This window comes from Sceloporus occidentalis, unplaced genomic scaffold (assembly GCF_023333645.1).
Source record: "Sceloporus occidentalis isolate IW3139 unplaced genomic scaffold, rSceOcc1.0.p SCAF_10, whole genome shotgun sequence".
In the NCBI taxonomy this organism is placed as follows: domain Eukaryota; kingdom Metazoa; phylum Chordata; class Lepidosauria; order Squamata; family Phrynosomatidae; genus Sceloporus; species Sceloporus occidentalis.
The window spans coordinates 18,491,572-18,513,227 of NW_028316990.1; the positions used below are offsets into that span (position 1 = coordinate 18,491,572).

General features: G+C 39.9%; 2 protein-coding genes across 2 annotated transcripts; both read left to right on the forward strand.

Annotated features, from left to right (window-relative positions):
• Window positions 1-107: 107 nt before the first annotated feature.
• Window positions 108-11,374, forward strand: CENPN (centromere protein N). Its single transcript, XM_089540355.1, has 11 exons — window positions 108-240; window positions 2,956-3,136; window positions 4,552-4,597; window positions 4,860-4,919; window positions 5,851-5,927; window positions 6,224-6,400; window positions 6,648-6,749; window positions 7,407-7,464; window positions 7,725-7,837; window positions 9,402-9,525; window positions 10,730-11,374. The coding sequence occupies exons 1-11, from the start codon at window positions 188-190 to the stop codon at window positions 10,843-10,845; spliced, it is 1,107 nt and encodes a 368-aa protein (XP_089396481.1). The 5' UTR covers window positions 108-187; the 3' UTR covers window positions 10,846-11,374.
• A 2,518-nt stretch (window positions 11,375-13,892) lies between these two features.
• Window positions 13,893-19,936, forward strand: ATMIN (ATM interactor). The gene is made up of 4 exons (XM_089476908.1): window positions 13,893-14,216; window positions 14,846-14,971; window positions 15,798-15,997; window positions 16,747-19,936. The coding sequence occupies exons 1-4, from the start codon at window positions 13,914-13,916 to the stop codon at window positions 18,557-18,559; spliced, it is 2,442 nt and encodes an 813-aa protein (XP_089333034.1). The 5' UTR covers window positions 13,893-13,913; the 3' UTR covers window positions 18,560-19,936.
• The last annotated feature ends 1,720 nt before the right edge of the window (window positions 19,937-21,656 follow it).

Sequence of the window (21,656 nt, forward strand, 5' to 3'; positions counted from 1 at the left end):
CTCCTTTGAAAGCAAAGAAGGTTTTTCCGGGGGGGGGGGTTTAAGAGCCAGCTCTGCGCATGCGCTCAGCGTCCGCTCAGGGCGACGGCGATTGGCTGGCTGTTTGAGAGCGCGGGCGCTGATTGGCCAGTTCGAAAGTGAGGGTAAGGAGGGTTGTTCCGAGCGGCGGAGGAGGAGGAAGGCGAAGATGGTGAAGAGGCGGCAAAGGAAGGATTCCTGTCAGAAGGGCCCTCCGTCGAAGTGAGTCAGGGGCGGAGGGAGGTCCGTTCCTTGTTTCCCTCGGTTCCTGGCAGGAGGAGGCTTCAAATAAGGGTTTAAAACGTTAATACAGTGTGTAAACATTACTAGATACTATCATAATATACTCTAATACTTGTCAATATATATATATATATATATATATGCATATATATACACACACACACACACACACACATTATATTATATGTTATACATACACACACATATATATATATATACACGTGTGTGTATATATGAAAGTGTGTATATATAACTACTATATGTGTATATATACACGTGTGTGTATATGTATATATATATATATACATACGGTATGTGTATTTATATGTAATACAAACATATATGTATATATAATATACATTGTGTGTATATAGATACACACACAGAGTGTATAATATATTACACACACACACATTTATTTATTTGTTTATTTATTTATGTATTTATATCCCGCTCTTTTCCCAGGACTGGGACTCAGAGCGGCTTCACAGCAATTAAAAAGCAAGCAAACAAACAAAAAGTACAATTAAATCATTTTTAAAATGAATAGATAACTGGCATGCATTAAACAGAATGATTAAACCAGTCCAACATTCCTGCCTGTTCTTATAGTGATTCCCTAAATGCCTGTTTGAACAGGTTGGTCTTCGCCTGCCGACGGAAAGCCATCAAGGAGGGAGCCGTTCTTCTCTCCCTGGAGATCAGGGAGTCCCAGAGTCTAGGGGCAGCCGCCGGGAAGGCTCTCTCTCGTCTCCCCACCAAACGTGTTTGTGAAGGTGTTGGGATGGAGAGAAGGGCTTCTCCAGAGGATCTCATACCAGGAGAAACGGTCTGCCAAATAATGTGGACCTGAGCCATGTAGGGCTTTGTAGGATATAACCAGTACCTTGAATTGTGCCCAGGAACGAACTGGCAGCCAATGAAGCTGTTTCAACAGGGGAGTTGTATGGGCTCTGTAATCAGCGCCTGTTAACAGCCTGGCAGCAGCTCTTTGAACCAGTTGAATTTTCCGAACACTTTTCAAAGGCAGTCCTATGTAGAGCCCATTACAGTAGTCCAAACGGGATGTAACCAAGGCATGTACCACCGTGGCCAGATCTGGCTTCTCAAGGAACGGGCGCACTTGGCGCACAAGTTTTAAATGTGCGAAAGCACTCCTGGTCACAGCAGAGACCTGGGCCTCCAAGTTCAAAGCTGAGTCCAAGATTACCCCCAAACTGCGAACCTGTGTCTTCAGGGGGAGTGTGACCCCATCTAACACAGGCTGCACCCCTATTCCCGGATCTGCCTTCTGACTGACCAGGAGCACTTCTGTCTTGTCTGGATTAAGTTTCAACTTGTTTGCCCTCATCCAGTCCATTACTGAAGACAGGCACTGGCTTAGAACCAGGACAGCCTCCTTGGATTGAGGTGGGAAGGAGTCGTAGAGTTGAGTGTCATCTGCATATTGATGACACCGCACCCCAAAACTCCAGACAACCTCTTCCAGAGGTTTCATGTATATGTTAAACAGCATAGGAGACAACACAGAACCTTGAGGGACCCCACAGGTCAATGGCCAAGGGGTCGAACAGGAGTCCCCCAGTACCACCTTCTGAGTTCGCCCCTCCAGGAAGGAACAGAGCCACTGTAGAACAGTACCTCCAAGCCCCATCCCAGAGAGGCGGTCTAGAAGGATACCATGATCGATGGTATCAAAAGCTGTTGTGAGGTCCAGAAGAACCAACAGGGACACACTCCCTCTGTCCAGTTCCCTGCGTAGGTCATCCACCAAGGCGATCAAGGCTGTCTCTGTTCCATAACCAGGTCTGAAACCAGATTGAAATGGATCTAGATAATCCGTTTCATCCAGAAACCCCTGGAGTTGGGAAGCCGCCACATGTTCCAGAACCTTGCCCAGAAATGGTAGGTTAGACACTGGCCGATAGTTATTTATTATTGTGGGATCTAATGATGACTTTTTAACAGAGGCCTCACAACAGCCTCCTTTAGGCAGGATGGAATTCTGCCTTGTTGTAGGGAGGCATTGATTACCTCTTTTACCCTCTCAGTCAGTCCCCCTATGGCCTGTTTAATAAGCCAAGAATGTGTATATATGTGTGTGTCTGTGTATACACACACACACACACACATATATATGTACAGTATGTGTGTATATATAATTTAAGTATATATGTGTATGTGACATGCATATATAATCATGCTATATGTGTGATATATATATATATATATATATATACACACACACATATATGTGTGTGTACAGTACATGTGTATATATAATATACATATATATGTATATTTAATATGCATATAATCATACTATAAATATATATACACACACAGTGTGTTATATATTATATACACACATGTGTGTGTATATGTGTGTGTGTGTGTATACATATCTATAGTATGTGTGCGCATATATATAGCATACATATATATGTAGATATGATATACATATATAATCCTGCTGTATATGTATGTATGTATGTATGTATGTGTATATATGAATTCATTGACAAGCATGAATCCCAGCTCAGCCATAGAAACCCACTTGCCATTTATCTTGAATTTCCGCCCAATTGATGCTTAACATTGAATTAACCCTTTTGGCCGCAGCAGCAGCATGAGATCAAAAGCCCCACCAAATGCGCTTCTTTGAAGGACCTAATCCCTGTTTTGTTTTTTAAGGGTCTTTGTTATGGACGAAACGATTGCCGAATACATTCGGAGGACGGTGTTGCGGATCCCGCATTCGGAAATGGTAAAAATGCTGACTGCTTGGAGGTTTCTGTCTGACTCCCAGCTTCAGTCCTTGAACGTTAATCAGATAAAGGAAAACATCTCCCAAGAAGTCGTCCAACTTTGCGAGGTGAGAATAACACTTAGGAAGGATATTTTGGTGCAATCTGTTTAGAAACAGCATGTATAAAAAAGACCTTAATATGGCATAGATGCGCGTTTTACGTCTAGATAAACGTATGCTGACTAAGAAACAATCTTTATCAGTGCCCTACATTTTAAGAATGCAATGTTTTAATATGATTTAATAGTAACCCTGCTTCTTTACATTAAACTGGAATCAAATTTACTTTAACCTTACTCCCACTATGAAGTTTCCTACAATTTTTCATGTAATAACATCGATAAATGTAGAATGACACTAATTGGCCTGATCAGTTCTTTTCGATAATAGTAATAATAATAAATATTATTATTATTATTTATATATATAGCCTTTCGAAACGATCAGGGTGGTTTACAAAATTACACAAACTAATACATAAACAGTTTACATAGGAAATTGCAGGGGAATAGCCATCAATTGTAGGAGAGTTGGGGAAGGAGTGTAATCGTTTTGGGATAGGATATCCCATGCCATGTTAATTCCAACGTCACTTCTTTGTATAATACGCTTATATTAGACAGCTCCAGTTGTTGGACCGCAAGTCTCACCGGACCTAGACAGCATAGCTAATGGTTACTCCCATATATATATATATACTCATGTATAAGTCTAGGAATTTTAGTCAAAAAATTGACCCGAAAAACCTAAGTCAATTTATCCATGAGTCAAATGTAAATATTATACTTTAACTCTTATTTAAAAGGGAACCATCCCTTGGTGAAAGGCAAGAGAGTGCAATCTGTCCTAGAAGCACCAACCTTCCTCTCCTCTCTCTTCCATCCAGCCTTTAATGTCAGCTAAAACAGTCATGCCTGCCATAATTTTGTAGGTTCTTTGGCATCGCTTTCCTTTGCATCATCATTTAAATCCTTTGTTACAAGCCCCTAAGTTTTACCCTCGGCTTATATAAGGGTCATATAAAAATCCATAATTTTGCCCCCAAAACCTGCTCTCGGCTTATACATGAGGTCTAGCAGTTGAGTATATACTGGGAGTTTCAATTGAACAATAATTGGAGTCCTCCGTTTTATAAATTTCCTATCTGAATGAAGGAACAACATTGTTTTTAACATGAATGAATATGGCCTGATACAGACAGACCAAAATAAAGCTGCTTCAAGTCACTTTGCAAGTATGCTGTTTAAATGATACATGCGTCCTAAGAGTCCAGAAGCCGCACCAAAGCCACGCTCAACTCCTAAGGACTGGAGTGCAGCTTTGGTGCAGCTTCCAGACTCTTAGGACGCATGTATCATTGAAACACCATACCTCCAAAATGACTCGAAGCAGCTTTATTTTGACCTGTCTGTATAGGGCCTATATTTGGTGTAAAAAACAGTGCAGTGTAATGGTTCTTACGACTTCATATTCTCTTGAAGGAAAACTGTGCAACTATCAAGCATGCAGCGGATCTTGACATAATTTGTAAGTAAAGTGCTGGTATGTAGATGTATACTATTTGGTTGTTATAAAGAGAACCCTTTTTTACTTTGTTTTGGGTAAACCTGTTACATCCTCAGAACTTCCTTTTGATTTTATTTCTATTTGTCTTGTTAGGTTCACTTTTTAGCTAATACAAGGTTGTGGGTTATTTCCGTTTCCCCTTAAAAGTAATGGTATAGTCTAGATTTGGCTAACAAATACTCTGTTTTTTCCCCGATGATACTTACAAAACGTATTTCCTCAGACAACTACACCTATAGGGACAAAAAGCTCTGGATTGTGTACCAGATGACTAGAGAAGAAGGTGAGTTACAGCTCTCTAAATACTTAAGTAATTGCAGCAATACTTTATACATACTTTCATGTATTTTCTCAGGTTATTGTAGCAGAAATGTGTCCTCTGCTGTTGCCCTAACATGCTTCAAAAATACAGTTTTTAGCTGCGGTAATAGGACTTTTGTAGAAGGTGCCTAGACATTAGGAGCTAAAACATCTAATTCATATCTTAACCTCCAGGCAAATTTGATATTAGACAAACAAAATAAGAGGGAGCATTTATTTGTGTAGATTTTATACTTCTAAATACAGTTTTCTCTGTATTTAGGTATGCTCTGCCTTTCGTGGACTTGCTGAAAAACCCCTAAATCTCAAACTGTTTTTCTTTGCAGATATTTGACTGTTTTTTGCAGAATTCAAATTACTGATCGTGCTAATTTTTGACATAAGACAAATCATGAATGGGAAAAGAATTAGGTGTTTTAATTTGATTCTGTGCATTAATGAAGCTTATAGGTTAAGTAATATACCCTTCTTTCTCATAGCAAAAGGGAATAATTTAAACTCCAGAGGGGATAGCCATGTTTGTTTTGTGGCACCTTAAAGATGAATTAACATCTTTATTAGGGTATACCTTTCATAGACTGTTAGATTTCACTTCATCAGAAACCTTTTCGTAATATGCGTTCATCTTTAAGGTGTTGCAAGATTCTGGTTTGGATCCATGCTTAGCTATGCTTAGAAGGAATTAATAAGACTTAAGTCATGACTAACTGTTCCCATTGATTTCATTAGATGTTTTCAAAACACGACTAAGAGTTTATCCAACTTTCTTTGTTTATTAAATCTGAAAGCAGATATATAGAACATTAATGCAAGATTTGTGTACTAACCGCAATAAGCTGCACATGTTATTTGCTGGATTTGACTCGTTTTAATAGATTTCACTTTATTGGCAGGTGATGAAAATTGCTTTTTCGACTTGGCAAACTTCAAAAAGAAATTTAAAGAAAACCTTCGGTCACCTTTAAAAAATGTAAGACCAGTGAAACTGTACATAGTTTTCTAAAATGAAGATATTTTATTTAACTATCCCACCATATTAAAATAATGGATTCTAAAGCAGTTTAGAATTACGGGGAAGAAATTTGTACTTTTTGTTTCATTTTGGTATACACAGTAAAGTACTTTGCAATGTGTTTGTTCTCTTATAACAATGCACTTATAAAAACTAATGGCTCTTCTACAACCTTTTAACTACGATGTGCTCACTGTGTTATATGTCTAATTTTGTCACCAACATGGCAATACTGATCTTTATCTTTTAATCAGGTAACTATCACCTTTAAAGAATATGAAGACAATGCAATATGGATTCGAATTGCATGGGGAACACAGTATACAAAACCAAATCAGTACAAGCCAACCTATGTTGTTTACCAGTCCCAGACCCCTTATGTCTTCATATCCAATTCTATATATAAGAGATTCATACCTGTGCTTTGTCAGGTAAATGTCCTTGGCTTTCTGAAGATTTATGTTCTGTAATCCTTGAGATACATTCTGAGCTTTGATTTAGTAGAATTGAATAGATGACAATGGCAGCTCCTATTTTGTCCATTCTGCTGTGAGTTATATTACCTGAGAATTTACATGTGTGCAATTATTAAATTATAATCCAAAAAGAAAAATAATGCATTGGAAGAACAACAGTCTTTTAACAACACTTAAAAATTACTTCTGTTTTCATCTGAAGGCGCTGATGGTTGCTGCTAGTTACAGTGATATCCACGAAATGGAGCTCCGAAGCCGTTGCTTAGACTCCCTTAAAGATATTGTGCTTAAGCGCTGTAGCCAGGTGAGATGCTTCATGACTATCCTAAGTCAAATCTTGGGGTTTTTGTTTTAGGCCTGGCTCTATAAACATCTCAGCAGGTGGGGAAATGGCTTCTTCCAAGAGACCATGTCATAGTACTACAGAGCTGGACAGTTTTTTTAATGAGGTAAACAACACTAGATAGATTTCCAAACTTCAGGTGTTCTGGAGACATTTCTCACCATTTAGTAATAAGACAAATAGTAAATTCAGTTGTTACAACTCTATGTTGCTATTACTTCCAAAGGTAGCAGTGCAGCAGCTGAGACCATTCATTTCCCACTTCTAAATAGCAATTCAGGCTTTATTCCTGAATGTGGAATTCCAGTGCCCATAAGGAATACAAAGCCACACATGCCAGCCCTGCTTGCTCCGTCCCTTACCTGTGAGCATAGTCTGAAGAGGATTTCTATGTACATGCACCTGAACTCACATAGAAGATACCCTGAGTTTTGGAACCCTGTTTTATCAATATGGAAAATGGAGACTTGACAGCTGCCAGGCAGTGGGAAATTTTGGGGTGGTATTGAAGGGCCACAGAATAGCCCTCTGTTTTGAATCTTGAATGCTTGTTTCCAGTGATACTCATTACTGAGGAAAATACACTAATGTAATGTTCTGTTCCCTCTGCTTCCCCAGAGCTTTCAGACTCATCACCTGCGACCTCTACAAGAAAAAAACAGCACTCTGGAAAATGGTATCTATACTGCCTTGCTATAGATGTTTTTTAATCAAAATATATTTTTTTAATATTAAGATTCTGGGTCATCACCCAAGATCAGTTGCCCACAGTCGTTGTTCAACCATTTCTGTCATGATGTATCCCCTGCATGCATGCACAGTAAGAAATTCAACTGGTGCAGGAGCATGCTTTTAACAACACCAGTCTTTCACTCCTGAATGTTACTTTGACAGCTATGATTTACTTGATTGCTTATAGGATTCTCTCTTTTCCAGTGGATCCGAGGATAATTCGGGAAGATAAACATGAAAAGGAAAGAATTCAAAGAATTAATCGAGAAGCCTTTGGTGATGGTCCTCAGCCAAAATTAGAATATGCACAATACAAGGTAAAAAAGATAGCTCTTATGCATTTACACATACTTAATTCAAAATTTATTTTTTGACAGTGGAGCAAACTCCCTCGGAGTGTAGTGGAGTCTCCTTCCTTAGAGGTCTTCAAACAGAGGCTGGATGACCATCTGTCGGGGATGCTTTGATTGTGATTTCCTGCATGGCAGGGGGTTGGACTGGATGGCCCTTGTAGTCTCTTCCAACTCTATGATTCTTTATGACCTTCTAGAGCTGCAGTGTGACTTCTTTCCATGTGCCTTGCCTCTGAATCACTGCAAGATTCCATTAGTTCCTGCACTTCTAGTATTCAGCTGTTCTCCAGATCTTTCAGTATTTCCATTCTAGCTGTCATCAGCCCACTATTCCCTCCAAATACCAGAATGCAACCTTCTCTAGATTGAAGAGGAGTGTGTGTAATTTATAATGGTATATTCCATCAACGTGTGGCATTATTAAGATGCCATCCAAAGCCCTGGTCATAGTACTTCTTCACTTGATTTTATTAAGGCAGGTATTCCAGTCATGCGATAAGATTTTCTCATTGCTAATGCAGAGCTTTCCCCTAGATATGGAATGGTGAAATACCATGCACGTTTCAAACACTGAATCATGATATCGGAATGTAAACTATTTGTCCCATCTTAGTAGATAAATCACCAACTGTCATGTTCTGAAGTTTAAAGTAATGCCTTTACTTTTACGGCTGCTATCGCTGTAGCCAGAACTGATAATGAACAGGTAAATTATAAGATTAATTTAGTTTCAACACAAACAGCAATCAGAATTGCTACAGGAGCTATATGGAGGTTTATTTTCTTCATGAACAAGATGCTGTGTTAATATTAGTTACCTGTTCACCACAAGGAGGCACCCTTTGCTTTCTTTGCCCATTTATAGTACCTATTATCTTTAATATGGCTTTAGTAATGAAGTTTGGGAAGTTTGAATAAAGTATTTATGGCCTATAAGATGAGTGAGCTCAAAATACAAGTCTTATATATTAATCAAAATAATAATGTGGTGATTTATTTTTCTTTTGAATACCACATATTCCTTACTACTTGTTCAAAAATTAGGCTTCAGAAGAAAAATAGGTTCCAGTTTCCTTTTCACCCCCCAACACCATCTCAACACATAAAATCTAGCCAAAATGGTAGGCAGAGAAAAATACACAGAAGGTGAGGTAAATGTTGTGATTACATCTTTTGCCATATGCCAATATAGGGTTATGGTCTTCACAGCCTAATCCTATCAGATAGATTACTAAATGTAAATTCTCATATAAATTACAAATCAGTAAGAGACCAGATATTTCAGAAAGGAATTCTAAGTTGTGATAAAAAATGTAAAAAGCATTATTTGTCTAAATATTTGAAGCAAAAAGGCAGGTGGAAAAACTATTGAATTCTTAAAGCAGAGAGTTAGTGGGGAAGCAAAGTATCATAAGTTAAAATGTGTTGGTCTAAAATAAGGGGGGAAACTATGACTTTCAACTGTCAACAGTTTGCTTTTTTAAGTAGGAAGAGCTCTTTTACACCTCTTTATTGTTTTGGCTTACAGCTTGAGACAACATTCAGAAATGAACAAGAAAATTGCTTCTTGAATAACAAAGAACCATTTAGATGTATGGTGAAGTTTTCCAGTCCTCATCTTTTAGAAGCACTACAGTCCCTAGCACCTGCTGGTAAGTCTTCCAGTAGTAACAAAGGCCAAGAGCAGTCACATAAGTAGTTCCTATGTAGTAGAACAGGCAAACTTTGGGGGCCTTTGAGCCCATTTGGTTTGTGAGAGAATGTTGTGGGCATCATAATCAGGTAACTGTAAGTGGTTGTTGGTGACAAAAAGCATTGCAGTTGAGTATGGACAATCACAATATATTAAAATCACACCTAGATCATACCTCCTCTAAGCTAAAAACACAACCGGTGACTGCCTTCACTACTGACAAACACATTGTTACTGTGCACACTTTGATTCATTAGTTGGCAAATACACGTGAAACTTGAACTAAGCAATAATGGTTCTGCTTTGCCATTTCATTCCTCACTAGACCAAGATGCTCATAAAAGATTACTTGGACTTATTCCTTGGTCTTGGAAAAATTACTTGGGCTAATTCAAATTTTAATTTCAACTATTGAAATAAGTGAGACTACCAATTCTCATTCTCTTCAATGGATCTTCTTTAATTGGGAGTAAAATTGGATTTGCCCTTTAACTCCTTCACTGTTAAGTCCTTTGATTGATTTCCATTCAGGCCCCATAGCTACCCACTATCACATAAATGCCTGTTCCTTGACTCTCAGTAAGTGAGCAACAGAAATGATTCAAGGAAGAATTCCTGTAAAGCATTTTGCTGTTCAGAGTGAAGAAAAGGTGAATAGTCTTTTGCCTAGGAGAAAACAACAGAAGAATATATAGGGGCAGGGGGAGATTTGGGGACAGTGCTAGAGAGACAGACGTTAAATCTTTAGGTTTTCAAGCAACAGTGTTGCTTTGCAGGATATCATGAAAAGCCTTTCTGTAGGCAGTCTGGATAAGTTACTAATATTACAGAGTGAGCCAAATACTAATGTTGACTTCCATGGATTAATGGCTAACCACTGATTGTAGAACTTCACCTATGGAAATGAAACCATGTGCCAATCAATATCCAAAAGATTATAGAACACCACAGAGTCCAAAATAAAATAGAAATGTCAATACTAGCAGAACAGCTGTGTTAAACATGTTTGTTCTTTGACACTTAAAAAACAAGTATTGCCAAATTCTTACTTTGTCTTTAAAATATGTCAAAATTGTTTACAGGGCTATAAAAAAATAAGATTTGTGTATAGACAATTGGTCCTAACTGTGTGGTTCGTGTTGTTTTGTCTCATCTCCTTCTAGGGTTGGCAGATGCTCCACTATCTCCATTACTTACCTGCATTAAACAAAAAGCCAGGAACTATTTTAAAATCAGAGAGAGAAAAGGTGCACATTCAAAGAGCTTTTCTGGTCAGTGACATTATAAAAAGTAGTCAAAGGAACAAATAACAGTTTCCCTTGGTTGATATTAGTTGGTCTATATGTCCTGCACTGTCTCTAGTGAAATCTTTCAACACTTGCTACTTACATAATAACAGAAGACAGTCCTCTGTGGCAGGCCATATGGTCAAGCTTCCTGAAATAGAGCAAATCCCTGAAGTTAGTCATTGTTGTATTTACCTTTAGGGTGCTTGCATGTTTATGTAAAAGGCAGTCTCAACTAATGTAAATCCTCGTTTTTAATACAGGATTAAAACTTTACTAAATACGGCACAATGTTCAGTTGATTTTAAACCTTTTAATGAATTGCTGTGTAAACCAGTATTCAATACATGTATGGTAGTACTTAGGCCCACTGATGATTAAATAAAGCTGATAACTGTTGTGTCCAGGTTTTTTTTCAAATGATTAAATAATAAAGCAATTACGTTTTATGGGCACTTTTCACTAACAACGCGCTTATTGGGGTAACGGGTAAACTGGCCTGTTACAGACTGCCAAAATAAAGCTGGTTCAGGTCTCTTTGGAGGTATGCTGTTTAAATGATGCATGCATCCTAAGAATCCGGAAGCTGCACCAAAGCTGCACTCCAGTGCTTAGGAATGGAGTGTGGCTTTGGGGCGACCTCCGGACTCTTAGGACCCATGCATCATTTAAATAGCATACCTCCAAAGAGACCCAAAGCAGCTTTATTTTGGCAGTCTGTAACAGACCTCTGTCTTGACTGTCCATAACCATTGGCTTGTTTAAAGCTTTTAAACCCCAAAGTTAAGTCAACAGTTATATATTTATCTGAATCTGAAAAAGCTCTTTGAGGACAAAAGTACATACCCAGCTCTCCAACATGCTGGACATGGAGGAAGGAAAGCTCATTTTTCAATTCAATCCTTCTTTTTATAGCCAGTTAATCTTTTTAATTAACATGGGACTGTTTTAGATTTTTCTCCTGTTTTTATATATTGTCCTAAAGTAAGCTTTAAACTTCATTAGGCTTTTACTTCATATGAAATTCAATGGTGTGTCAACTCACACCGAAAGACCAGAATGCTAAAAACTGGTAAGGTTTTGAACTCTCTGTGTGTGTTGCTTAGATTTTAATGGAAAAGTGTGCATTTTAACTATTTATTGTATTGTACGTACTTTGAAACCTGTGGCAGCAAAACACCGTGACCTTTCTGGCCATTGCATTGTATTCATGACTTCGTTGCTCAGTTTAATAGTGTATATGTTGCAAAAAAATAGTCTGTTCTGTGTATCTTCTCATCTGTAAATATAAATAAAAAGGTTTTTATTGTTTATAAAGGTTAGGTTCCAATGTATTATTACTGCGTTTCATCTTGAAATAATCCGGGGAGCGTGTGGGAAATGAGATGAACTTGAACTGTTAAAACAGGTATGCAAATATAATTGGTTTTATTAATGAAATCTAGGGATTTCAGTCTCACGATGAGTCTTTAGTAACAGAGAGGTATAGCCTCTTCCAAAGAAACAGACCAAAGAGGAAAGGAGGAGGAGATACCAGCATCTGTCAAGGATATTGTGTGCCTCTGTGAGGAGATCCTTGATCCACAAACCATGAACAACAGGAGGAGAGTATTTGGGTGAATTAAAACGGAGGGAAGCAACAGTCTTATATGCAAAAGATATCATACACAGAGCATGCTTCGACTCAGAAGCAGAAGGAGAGAAGGCTGGAGGATGCAACATTAACAACCTAAGATTTGCAGATGACACACAATTTACTACTAGCGGAAACAAACAAAGACCTGGAGCAATTGCTAAAGAATGTTGCGGTGGAAAAGTGCTAAGGTAGGATTAATGCTGAACATCATGATGATGATAATGACTATGGAAGACCTACAAGAATTCATTCTGGACAATGAGAAAACTGAAAGGTTTCCCATAGGTTGGATCAAACATCGGTCAGAACAGAAACCGGTCGTGAAACCAGAAGACCAGGAATGGGAAGGGCAGCCATGAAAAAGCTGGACAAAATCTTAAAGGAGTAAAGATAGACATCCGAACACTAAGGTTTGAATGGTCCTAGATAGAACAGACCAGATGTCCTCCTTTTCCAGGACACACTCTACATTTTGGCCTCCCGAAGCGCCCTCCGTTTTGCACATAACTGGGAAGCATGTCTTTACATTTAGAGGAGTGTTTTTGTAGCTTTATATTTGGCCGCGTCCTTTTCCTGGAGGTCCTCCGTTTTGCACTGCCTTGTGTCCTCCGCTCTGGTCACTCTCACGCTCACACTACAGAAACAATCCAGTTTGAGACCACTTTAATTGTCCTTGGCTCAGTGCTAGGGAATTCTGGGGACTGTAGTTTTCTGTGAGACATTTAAACCTCTGTCAGAGAGCTCTGGTGCCACAATAAACTACAATTCCCAGGATTCCCTGGCACTGAGCCCAGGGCAGCTAAAGTGGTCTCAAGCTGGATTGTTTCTGCAGTGTGTGGCTGCATCCAGAGGAGAAATATCCCGGTTTGGCTGTGCTTTAACTCTTTTCTGGCCCAAGGCTATGGAATTCTGGGAGTTGGAGTTTTTGTGGGCCTGGAGCAGAGCTATTATATATGTGTGTGTGTCATTACTTATATAATATTTATTTATATAAATTATATATATATATATATATACTGTATAACATATATTTATATAAATAATTTATATAATATAAATATAAAACATATTATATTTATATAATTATGTTTATATTTATACAAATTATTAATTTATATATATATATATAACTTCTATATTTATTTATATAAATTATTTATCATATATATATATATATATATATATATATATATATAAATTTATTCTGGGCTATGATTTCTGCAGCGTGGCTGGAGCCTGGTCACGTGGTCAAAGCCCATGGGTGGGCGTGGCCTACGGCCCTCTACGTCACGTGGCCCGCATGAATATGAACAGCTGAACGCGCTTTCATTAAATAGCCCTGAGGGAGCTGTCACTCTCGCGGCCGGCTTCCGGTCTTTGTCCCGCCCACCGGAAGCGCCGGTGTGAAAAGGGGCCGGTGACAAAATGGCGGTGGCGGCTGCTGCCGCTTCAGCGTCACTTCTTCCTTGTTCTTCGCGAGGAGGAGGAGGAGGAGGGTCCCGGCGAGGGCTGGGGAGGCCGCCCCGAAATGTCGCCGGGGCTCCTTCCTCCTCCTCCGGGGAGGGCCCTCCTGGCAGCCCCTCGTTGGAGCTGGTGCGTCCCTCGGTGTCGGAGCTCTCCCGCGCCGTGCGGAGCAACATCCTCTGCACGGTCCATGGCTGCGGGAAGGTGCTGCCCAACCCTCCCGCCCTCGCCATGCACCTCAGCAAGGCGCACCGCCTCCGGCAGGTAAAGGGAGCAGGGCGCATGCGCAGAGGCCCCTGCCATCAAGGGAGGCTCCCAATCAAAGCGCACGCAACACACACACAAGAGGGGCGCCATAGGGACACTTGGGGGAGTACTTGCCCATAGGGAACCCCTAGGAAAACCTATATGTTTCCTTGTGGGCAAGTATTCCCCAATGTTTTCCCCACTATGGGCAAAGCTTCCCCTGTGTTTCCCTATGGGACAGGTACGGACTTAGGTTTCTCTAGGGGCAAGGATTCCCTATGGGACACTATTCCCATACTGGGCAAATACTCCCCTATGTTTCCCTATAGGCACGTATTCCCCTATGTATCCCTATGGGCAACTGTGCCCCTATGTTTCCCTATGGGCAAGAATCATGGGAACTGTAGTTTATTGTTGCCCTGGCACTGTTTCTGGCAGAGGATGCTGAATGACTCACGCAAAACTACAGTTCCCAGGATTCCCAGCATTGTGAAGCAGGGCAGTTAAAGCGGCCTCAAACTGGATCATTCCTGCAGTGCGTTTTGGACCGATGTGACGGAATATATATATATATATATATAAAATCTTCCATTTGTTTTTAAATTCCACACATTTGCCTCTTTTAAATCAATATCTATTTATTTCAGGATGGAGACATCAGTCCTGCAATAAGGAAGGACTTGAAGACGCCACAGAAGTCCTACTGCTGCCCCATCGAAGGGTGCCCTAGAGGTCCAGAAAGGCCCTTCTCACAGTTCTCTCTCGTCCGACAGGTATCTATCTTAGCTATACTGCTGCCGTTTTTCAGTCGCATCGTTTCCGTACAAAGTCTTTACCTTAACATCCTTAACAGATGCCAGTTGGATACAGTTTACTAGAGAGGTAGGTTGGTAAACAGCCGTTCCGTGGGACTGAAGAGTGCGGAGTAACGTTATGAATGTTTTGTATGCCAATGTTTTTTATTAGAAGAGAGTACTTGTTAAAGGAGTTGAGTCATTGGTCTCTGTTGCTTAGTCACTATGATCCAAATTAGCAAAGACGTGCTTCTTTATCTAGAAATGAAAGCGAGAAGTAGAGGAGGAGTTGTGTTCTGGGTTGCTGAGCCATTGCTTCAGATATTGCTTTGACTCATCACTGTGTGAAAGGAGCTCTTTTCACTATAAGTACATAACTACGTTAGGCTTTATAATGGCCTTCTTTGGCTACTGGGAATATGAGTTACTAACTTAGTTGAGACGAAGGAGAAAAAGTGACAGATATGAATCTGGGGCAGTGACTGATAAGGTTCTCTCCCATGTTCCCACCAGATATATCTGTGAGGAACAGAAAGAAGGGCTTCCTTCAGACTTGATAGCTTTAAATCACAAACATGGCTCCATTCTGCCCCTTAAGGAACATGCATTATCCAAGTGTTAACACATTTGATTTGAATGTAAAAGACTTTGGATTCAATCCTTGGCAACTCCAGGTAGCGCTGTCTAAACCACTGAAGACCTAGCAAGCTGCTGACAGTCGGTATAGAGAATATTGAGCTAGATAGACTAATGGTATAAATCATTTTCTTATCTTCCCGTAACTGATTTGTTCTGTGTGTTTCAGCATTTCATGAAAATGCATGCTGAGAAGAAGCATAAATGTGACAAATGCAGCAATTCCTATGGCACCGTGTGGGATCTAAAGCGACATGTTGAGGACTGTGGCAAGACTTTCCAATGTACCTGTGGGTGCCCCTATGCCAGCAGGACAGCGCTGTTGTCTCACATTTATAGGACGCAGCATGAGATCCCTCTTGAACACCGGTAAGGAAATAGTCTTATTTGTTATGCGCTTCCTTTATATGCACATACCCATCTTTAGGGCAGGAATTGAATTAGAACATCTTCATGTGATGATCGCTGACCCTGGTAGCTTTTCTTATCATCATCATCATCATCATCATTATTATTATTATTCATCTATTATCACACATGCTGCCATAAGCATGTTTTCAACCTAGCAATTCAGGGTGTTGTATGCTGTAAACCTTTTCATTAGGGGAGGAAATGTAACAACTGCTCATGAAGTCATTCATAAGAAGTTTAACATAATAGAGTATTAAAGGCTCTGGTACTGCAGTACAAAATAGGTTTTTTTCAGTCAGCATTGTTGTCCACTAAATTAAAATTGCTGTAGGATTACATATTGTACTTAATAGTTGAATAATCTAAGCCTGTTTTGTCTGTAATGGACACCTCATTTCTTTGCCTAGCAATGAACGCAAGCATTTAATTAATTATCTATTTAATCCTTTTTCTAAATGTGTTTTCAAACCAGACAATTCTTGTTATTTTAGTGGGATTTTGTGTTAGGAATGATAAGAACAGCAGGCTGGGAAGGAGCTTTTCAGTAGAAAGGTTATTTACCCAGTTCTGCTCACCAATCTGAGGCTGGGATAAAATGTTTGTTCCTTTCATTATCAGTTCTGACCTTAACTTTGGAAGATATTTGGGGAAGGGGGAAACTATGCTACTGCTGACCACCATTTTAAAGAACTTATTCATGTTTACAGGGATCCACCTAGTAAGAAAAGGAAATTAGAAACCGCAATATCCAATAAGCTGCTGGGAGAAAAAGTAAGAGAAGTCTCTGCCAGTATCCAGACTGTGCAGACTAACTCTAAAGACTTGGAGACATCTGAGATCAAACCAGCAGCTTCATCTGAGGACTCCAGCCATTCCTTTACTGCTAAGCAGACACAAACACCAAAGTTGCTTCTGCCAAAGCCAAAAGTGGCATTGGTTAAACTTCCTGTAATGCAGCTTACTCACTTGCCTATCTTTGTATCGGCACCAGACTCTTCCGTCAAACCTGTTGTAGTTGCTGTCGATGACAAAGGCTCTGTGATGAGTACTGTTCACTTAATGCCTCTGCCAGTAGGAATAATGATGCCTACGTTGGAGGCTGAAACACTTGAGTTTAAAAGCACTCTGCCCCTGTCAAAAACCAAAAACGCTGGCAGTATTGAGCCGGTCAGCACAGGTGTCCAGGTCAATTTGGGTAAAGTTACATCAAATAATACAATTCAAGATCTGGAGGCCATGTGCTACAAGAATGACATTTGTTCCACAAATGTACAGACTGATTTGTCTTACATTTCACAGAACTTTGTGCCCTCTGGGGCCTGGGCTGCAGATTCCTCTGTGTCCTCTTGTTCTCAGACAGACCTGACATTCAGTTCACAGGTTTTGCTGCCAATTAGTGTACAGACGCAGACCCTCTTACCCAGTTCAAAGCTGACTTCCTCCATAGCTGCTCAAACAGATCCCCGAGCCCAGGCTTGTTTTCAGTCCTATGGAATTTCTCGGGAGACTCAGACTAACAGGTCACAAAAGAGTATTGATGGGAGAGAACAAATGGACCAGTCTGTAATGTGCAATGACATTTTTGACAGTGTTAGTTCATCATTCAATGATTCAAACGCCGTGGCACTTCCAGGCAACAACCTGATTCCTGCAGGCCTGGGTCAAAGTTTGCTACAAAGAGAGAACTGCAGATCTTTGGATCAGGACACAAAGTGTGAACCAATTATCAACTTCAGTGCACAAAATAATATTCTCCCGCAGCAAGTTATGACAGACAATCAGACCCAGACAATGGAGTTATTGAATGATCTTGAAACTATTTTTTCAAGTAATACAGCAGGGCAGTCGCTGGATAACCGTACTCTGTTGGCAGACACCAACTCAAATGCTGTCGCTCCCCTGCCTCCTGGCTCTACACAGAATGCAGGAATAGATTTCGACATAGAGGATTTCTTCACCGCCTCCAATATACAAACACAGACAGAAGAGACCAAACTCGATAACTTGAACTCTGAGCCCGTCTTGGAATCGCTAGATATTGAAACTCAGACAGATTTATTTTCAGATAATGCCACGCAGTCCTATAACTGCAGAGGTAACCCCAACTTCTTAGGTTTGGAGATGTTCGACACACAGACCCAGACGGACTTAAATTTCTTCTTAGACAGTCCCTATCTTCCGTTGGGGAGCATCTTGAAGCAGTCCGCCTTCTCTGTGAGCACAGATTCATCTGATACAGAAACGCAGACAGAAATGCAGTTTTCTGAGAGGAATGCCTCTAACCAAATGGCAGAATGTAAAGTGGAGCTGAGTAGTGCTGAAACGCAGACCATGGATAGCTGCTTTGAAACTTTAGGCAGCTTATTTCTAACCAGCAATGAGACTCAGACAGCGATGGATGACTTTCTTTTAGCTGACCTGGCCTGGAATACAATGGAGTCACAGTTCAGTTCAGTAGAAACACAGACTTGTGCAGAATTGTGCTCTTTATTTCAAAGTCCTGACAAAGCGAGCCATTGAGTGCTTACCTTGAACTCTATCTTCTCTGAGATTAAGTTATGTGCGGGTAGGAGAAACTGACACTGGAGTTAGCTCTGCTGAGTGTAACTGACTGTATACAGTTGGTTTACAAACCTTGTCTTATTATGAGGTATTTGAACTGTTGTGCGTACATTACTAATATGAATCGTGTGTGCATTTTTCCACTTGTTACCTTATTATTGTACATTTGAACACTTCACAACTGATGAGTAAGCTGGTGCCTGCCTCTGCTCCTTACTCATAGCCTTTATTCATATGTGTGTTCTCTGAATCTGACACTACGGTTGCAAACTTTTAGTCACTATTTGTGAGTAATTGCAAAGAATTTCTGAGTAAATAGTCACAGGATTGAATGTATATTATTTATTGGACCAAAACTAGTTTTCTTTAAATTTTTACTTATTCTCCAAATCCTAAATGTATTACCCATTTTTTGTTTTCTTTATTATTTTTTTACTTTATTTATTCTCTTTATTTTGAGGTCCTATCTATAAGGTGGTTATATCTTTATCGTGCCCAATGATACCTAAGAATCCATATTTCAGCAGGCTGACTTGATCTAAGTTGACAGTTTTGCATGAACATTTCCAGCAAACCTGGAGCAACATGTCAGGTGCTGCATTGAGCAAGGTGTTTTAAGAATCCTACCAAAGTATGTAAACCAGGTTTTATTTTGTTTCGTTCTGACTTCCGGTGCTTGAAATAGCAGACGTCATGCTAGTCTTAGGAGGCAATTCTTAAGTCACTGTGCTTAACAAAGATCCCATAAAAATCATTGTCTCTAGCCTGGTAAGAAATTTGATTTCTAATAACCTTGCCAGTTGTCATGTTCTTCTAAGAGCTTGGTATACCTTACTTAGTCCAACCCATTTTCAATCAGAATTGTTACTTCAAAGATATTGGCTTTAACCATACCTCTGTACTGTCCAAGATTGCTTTGTTTTAACCAGTTCCCTTTGAAGTGAATTGAACTAAGTTGTTTCTTCTTTACCTTTAGGAAGCCTCCTTTCAAAACCCTTTTGTCCAAAAAATAATTTTGGAAGTGTAGCTGTAAGGCAAACCATAAAAAGCTTCTTCAGAACACAATCGCTAGGTAGGTCACCTATCGACAAATAAAGTATTAAGGCTCTGTAGCATTTTACAAGGTGAAAGAACAATTATCAACAGCCCATGCTGAGCAACTGAAGACACGTATACATAAGATGTTTGCACAACTGCATCAATAGAACTGCAATTAATATCAACTTAAAAGCAAATGAGCTTTTGCCGTGCATTAAATTGTTCAAAGGCTCACATGTATGTCATGCAAGCCATGTATGTCACTAAAATTAATGAGTAAATAAATGCCTGTTTTGACCTACCAGTGTTCCTGCCTTTTGTTTTACACTACATGTAATTGTTGTTTACACAGTATGCCAATGTTCAGTTGTGTCTTGTTTGTTGTCCTCAAAAAGGAATAGTGGAGTATGGAAAGAGAGTTACACCATGAAAAATCTGCATGTATAGTAGTTCCAACAGTTTTTTAAAATGGAGTTAACAGTTCACCAAAGACACTCATCCTGCCATTAGGCAGTGAGGCAGCTGCTTCAGGGGGCAGGTACTGGGAAGTACGATGGGACAGTAGCAGCTGTTCCCATTGCTTCTAATCTCTTGTCCTTTCCTCTCTGAGAAAAAGGAACTTCATGTGCCACCAGACTTGAATATTGTCCTCTTACCCACTGCTGCTTAAATCTGATATCTGGAACCAGCAGAGTTTTCCCACAATGTGCCAGGGACTGGTGCCATGCTGATGGCCATTGACCACAACTACTTCTTTTGTTTCCTGGGAACATGCCACAGACTGGCAGCCAGTAGCTTGCAGACCAACACAGGTCCATGGACTTGAGCAGCATACCTCTAATCCCTTTGGTTCACACAGCAAAATGGCCTGGGTTGGCCCTAAAGTAGCCTTAGTGCGGGAATGAAGAACACAACAGCCCTCCAGATGATGTTGGAAACCAACTCTCATTAGATATTGCCACTGGCTTTAGTGGTTGGGGGACAGCACAGTTGCACATCTCTGCTTTAATGTGAAAGCCTGTGTCTGGCAAGGGATGTTACTTAGATCAGCAGGGGTTGGACATTTGGTACTGTTTGGATGTTTTGGATTACAGTTCCTATCATTCCTGGCCATTAGCCATGCTGACTGAGATTTATGGGAGTCATAGTCTAAAACATCTTGGAGGCCACCAGGTTGCCTGCGTGTGCTTTAATGGCATGTACCACACATAATTCTTTACTTACTACCAATATTACATTCCACCTGTTACTCTATTGTTTCAGGAACTGCAAAATGGTTTGTATTGAGGTGGTGGGCTGCCATCCTTTTACTTATTAACTTGATTTCATTACTTGATTCTGATCCTATTAATGTGCTGCGGAGTCAAACTTTGCAACATAATAAAGCAGCAAATGTCCCTATTCCTCCCCGTACTTGCTAACTGTGTAAACATTACAGTATTTATTATAGCAATCCCACCTCCCAAAAATTTAATTCCACTCTTCTATCGGATACAGAATTATCGCCAATTATTCTGCAGATGCACAAGCATCTGAATGGCTATGTTCCATGATCTAATCTTGGGTTTACTCTTACTTGTATCCTTTAAGATACGCATCAGACAGAATAAATTTGTTCTTGAAGCTATTAGGTGTGACTGTAATGACTTAACCGTAGTACCAAAACTAACTATGGGAGCCCTACTTTCCAGAAATGTCCCCACCATTGAAAAATTAGTCAGTAGCGACTTTGTTAATTAGAAACCATGGCATTGTTGACCTGCTACACAAAGTCATTTCAAGTTTCGTTTATCGCATTTGTGTCTTGCAAAGTACAGACGGGGTAAGAGGACATTTCCTCTGATGGCAGTTGCTCTCTAGGGTTTCCTAAACAAAGGGGAGCTTTGCAAGAGAAATAGGAACAAGATGCCTCTAAAATTGAGCTGAAAATTTGGAAATGGAGACCCATTCGTGACACTTTGCATTGTGTATTATGTTCACAATTACAGTGACACGCTAGAACCAAAGCTGCCTCGAG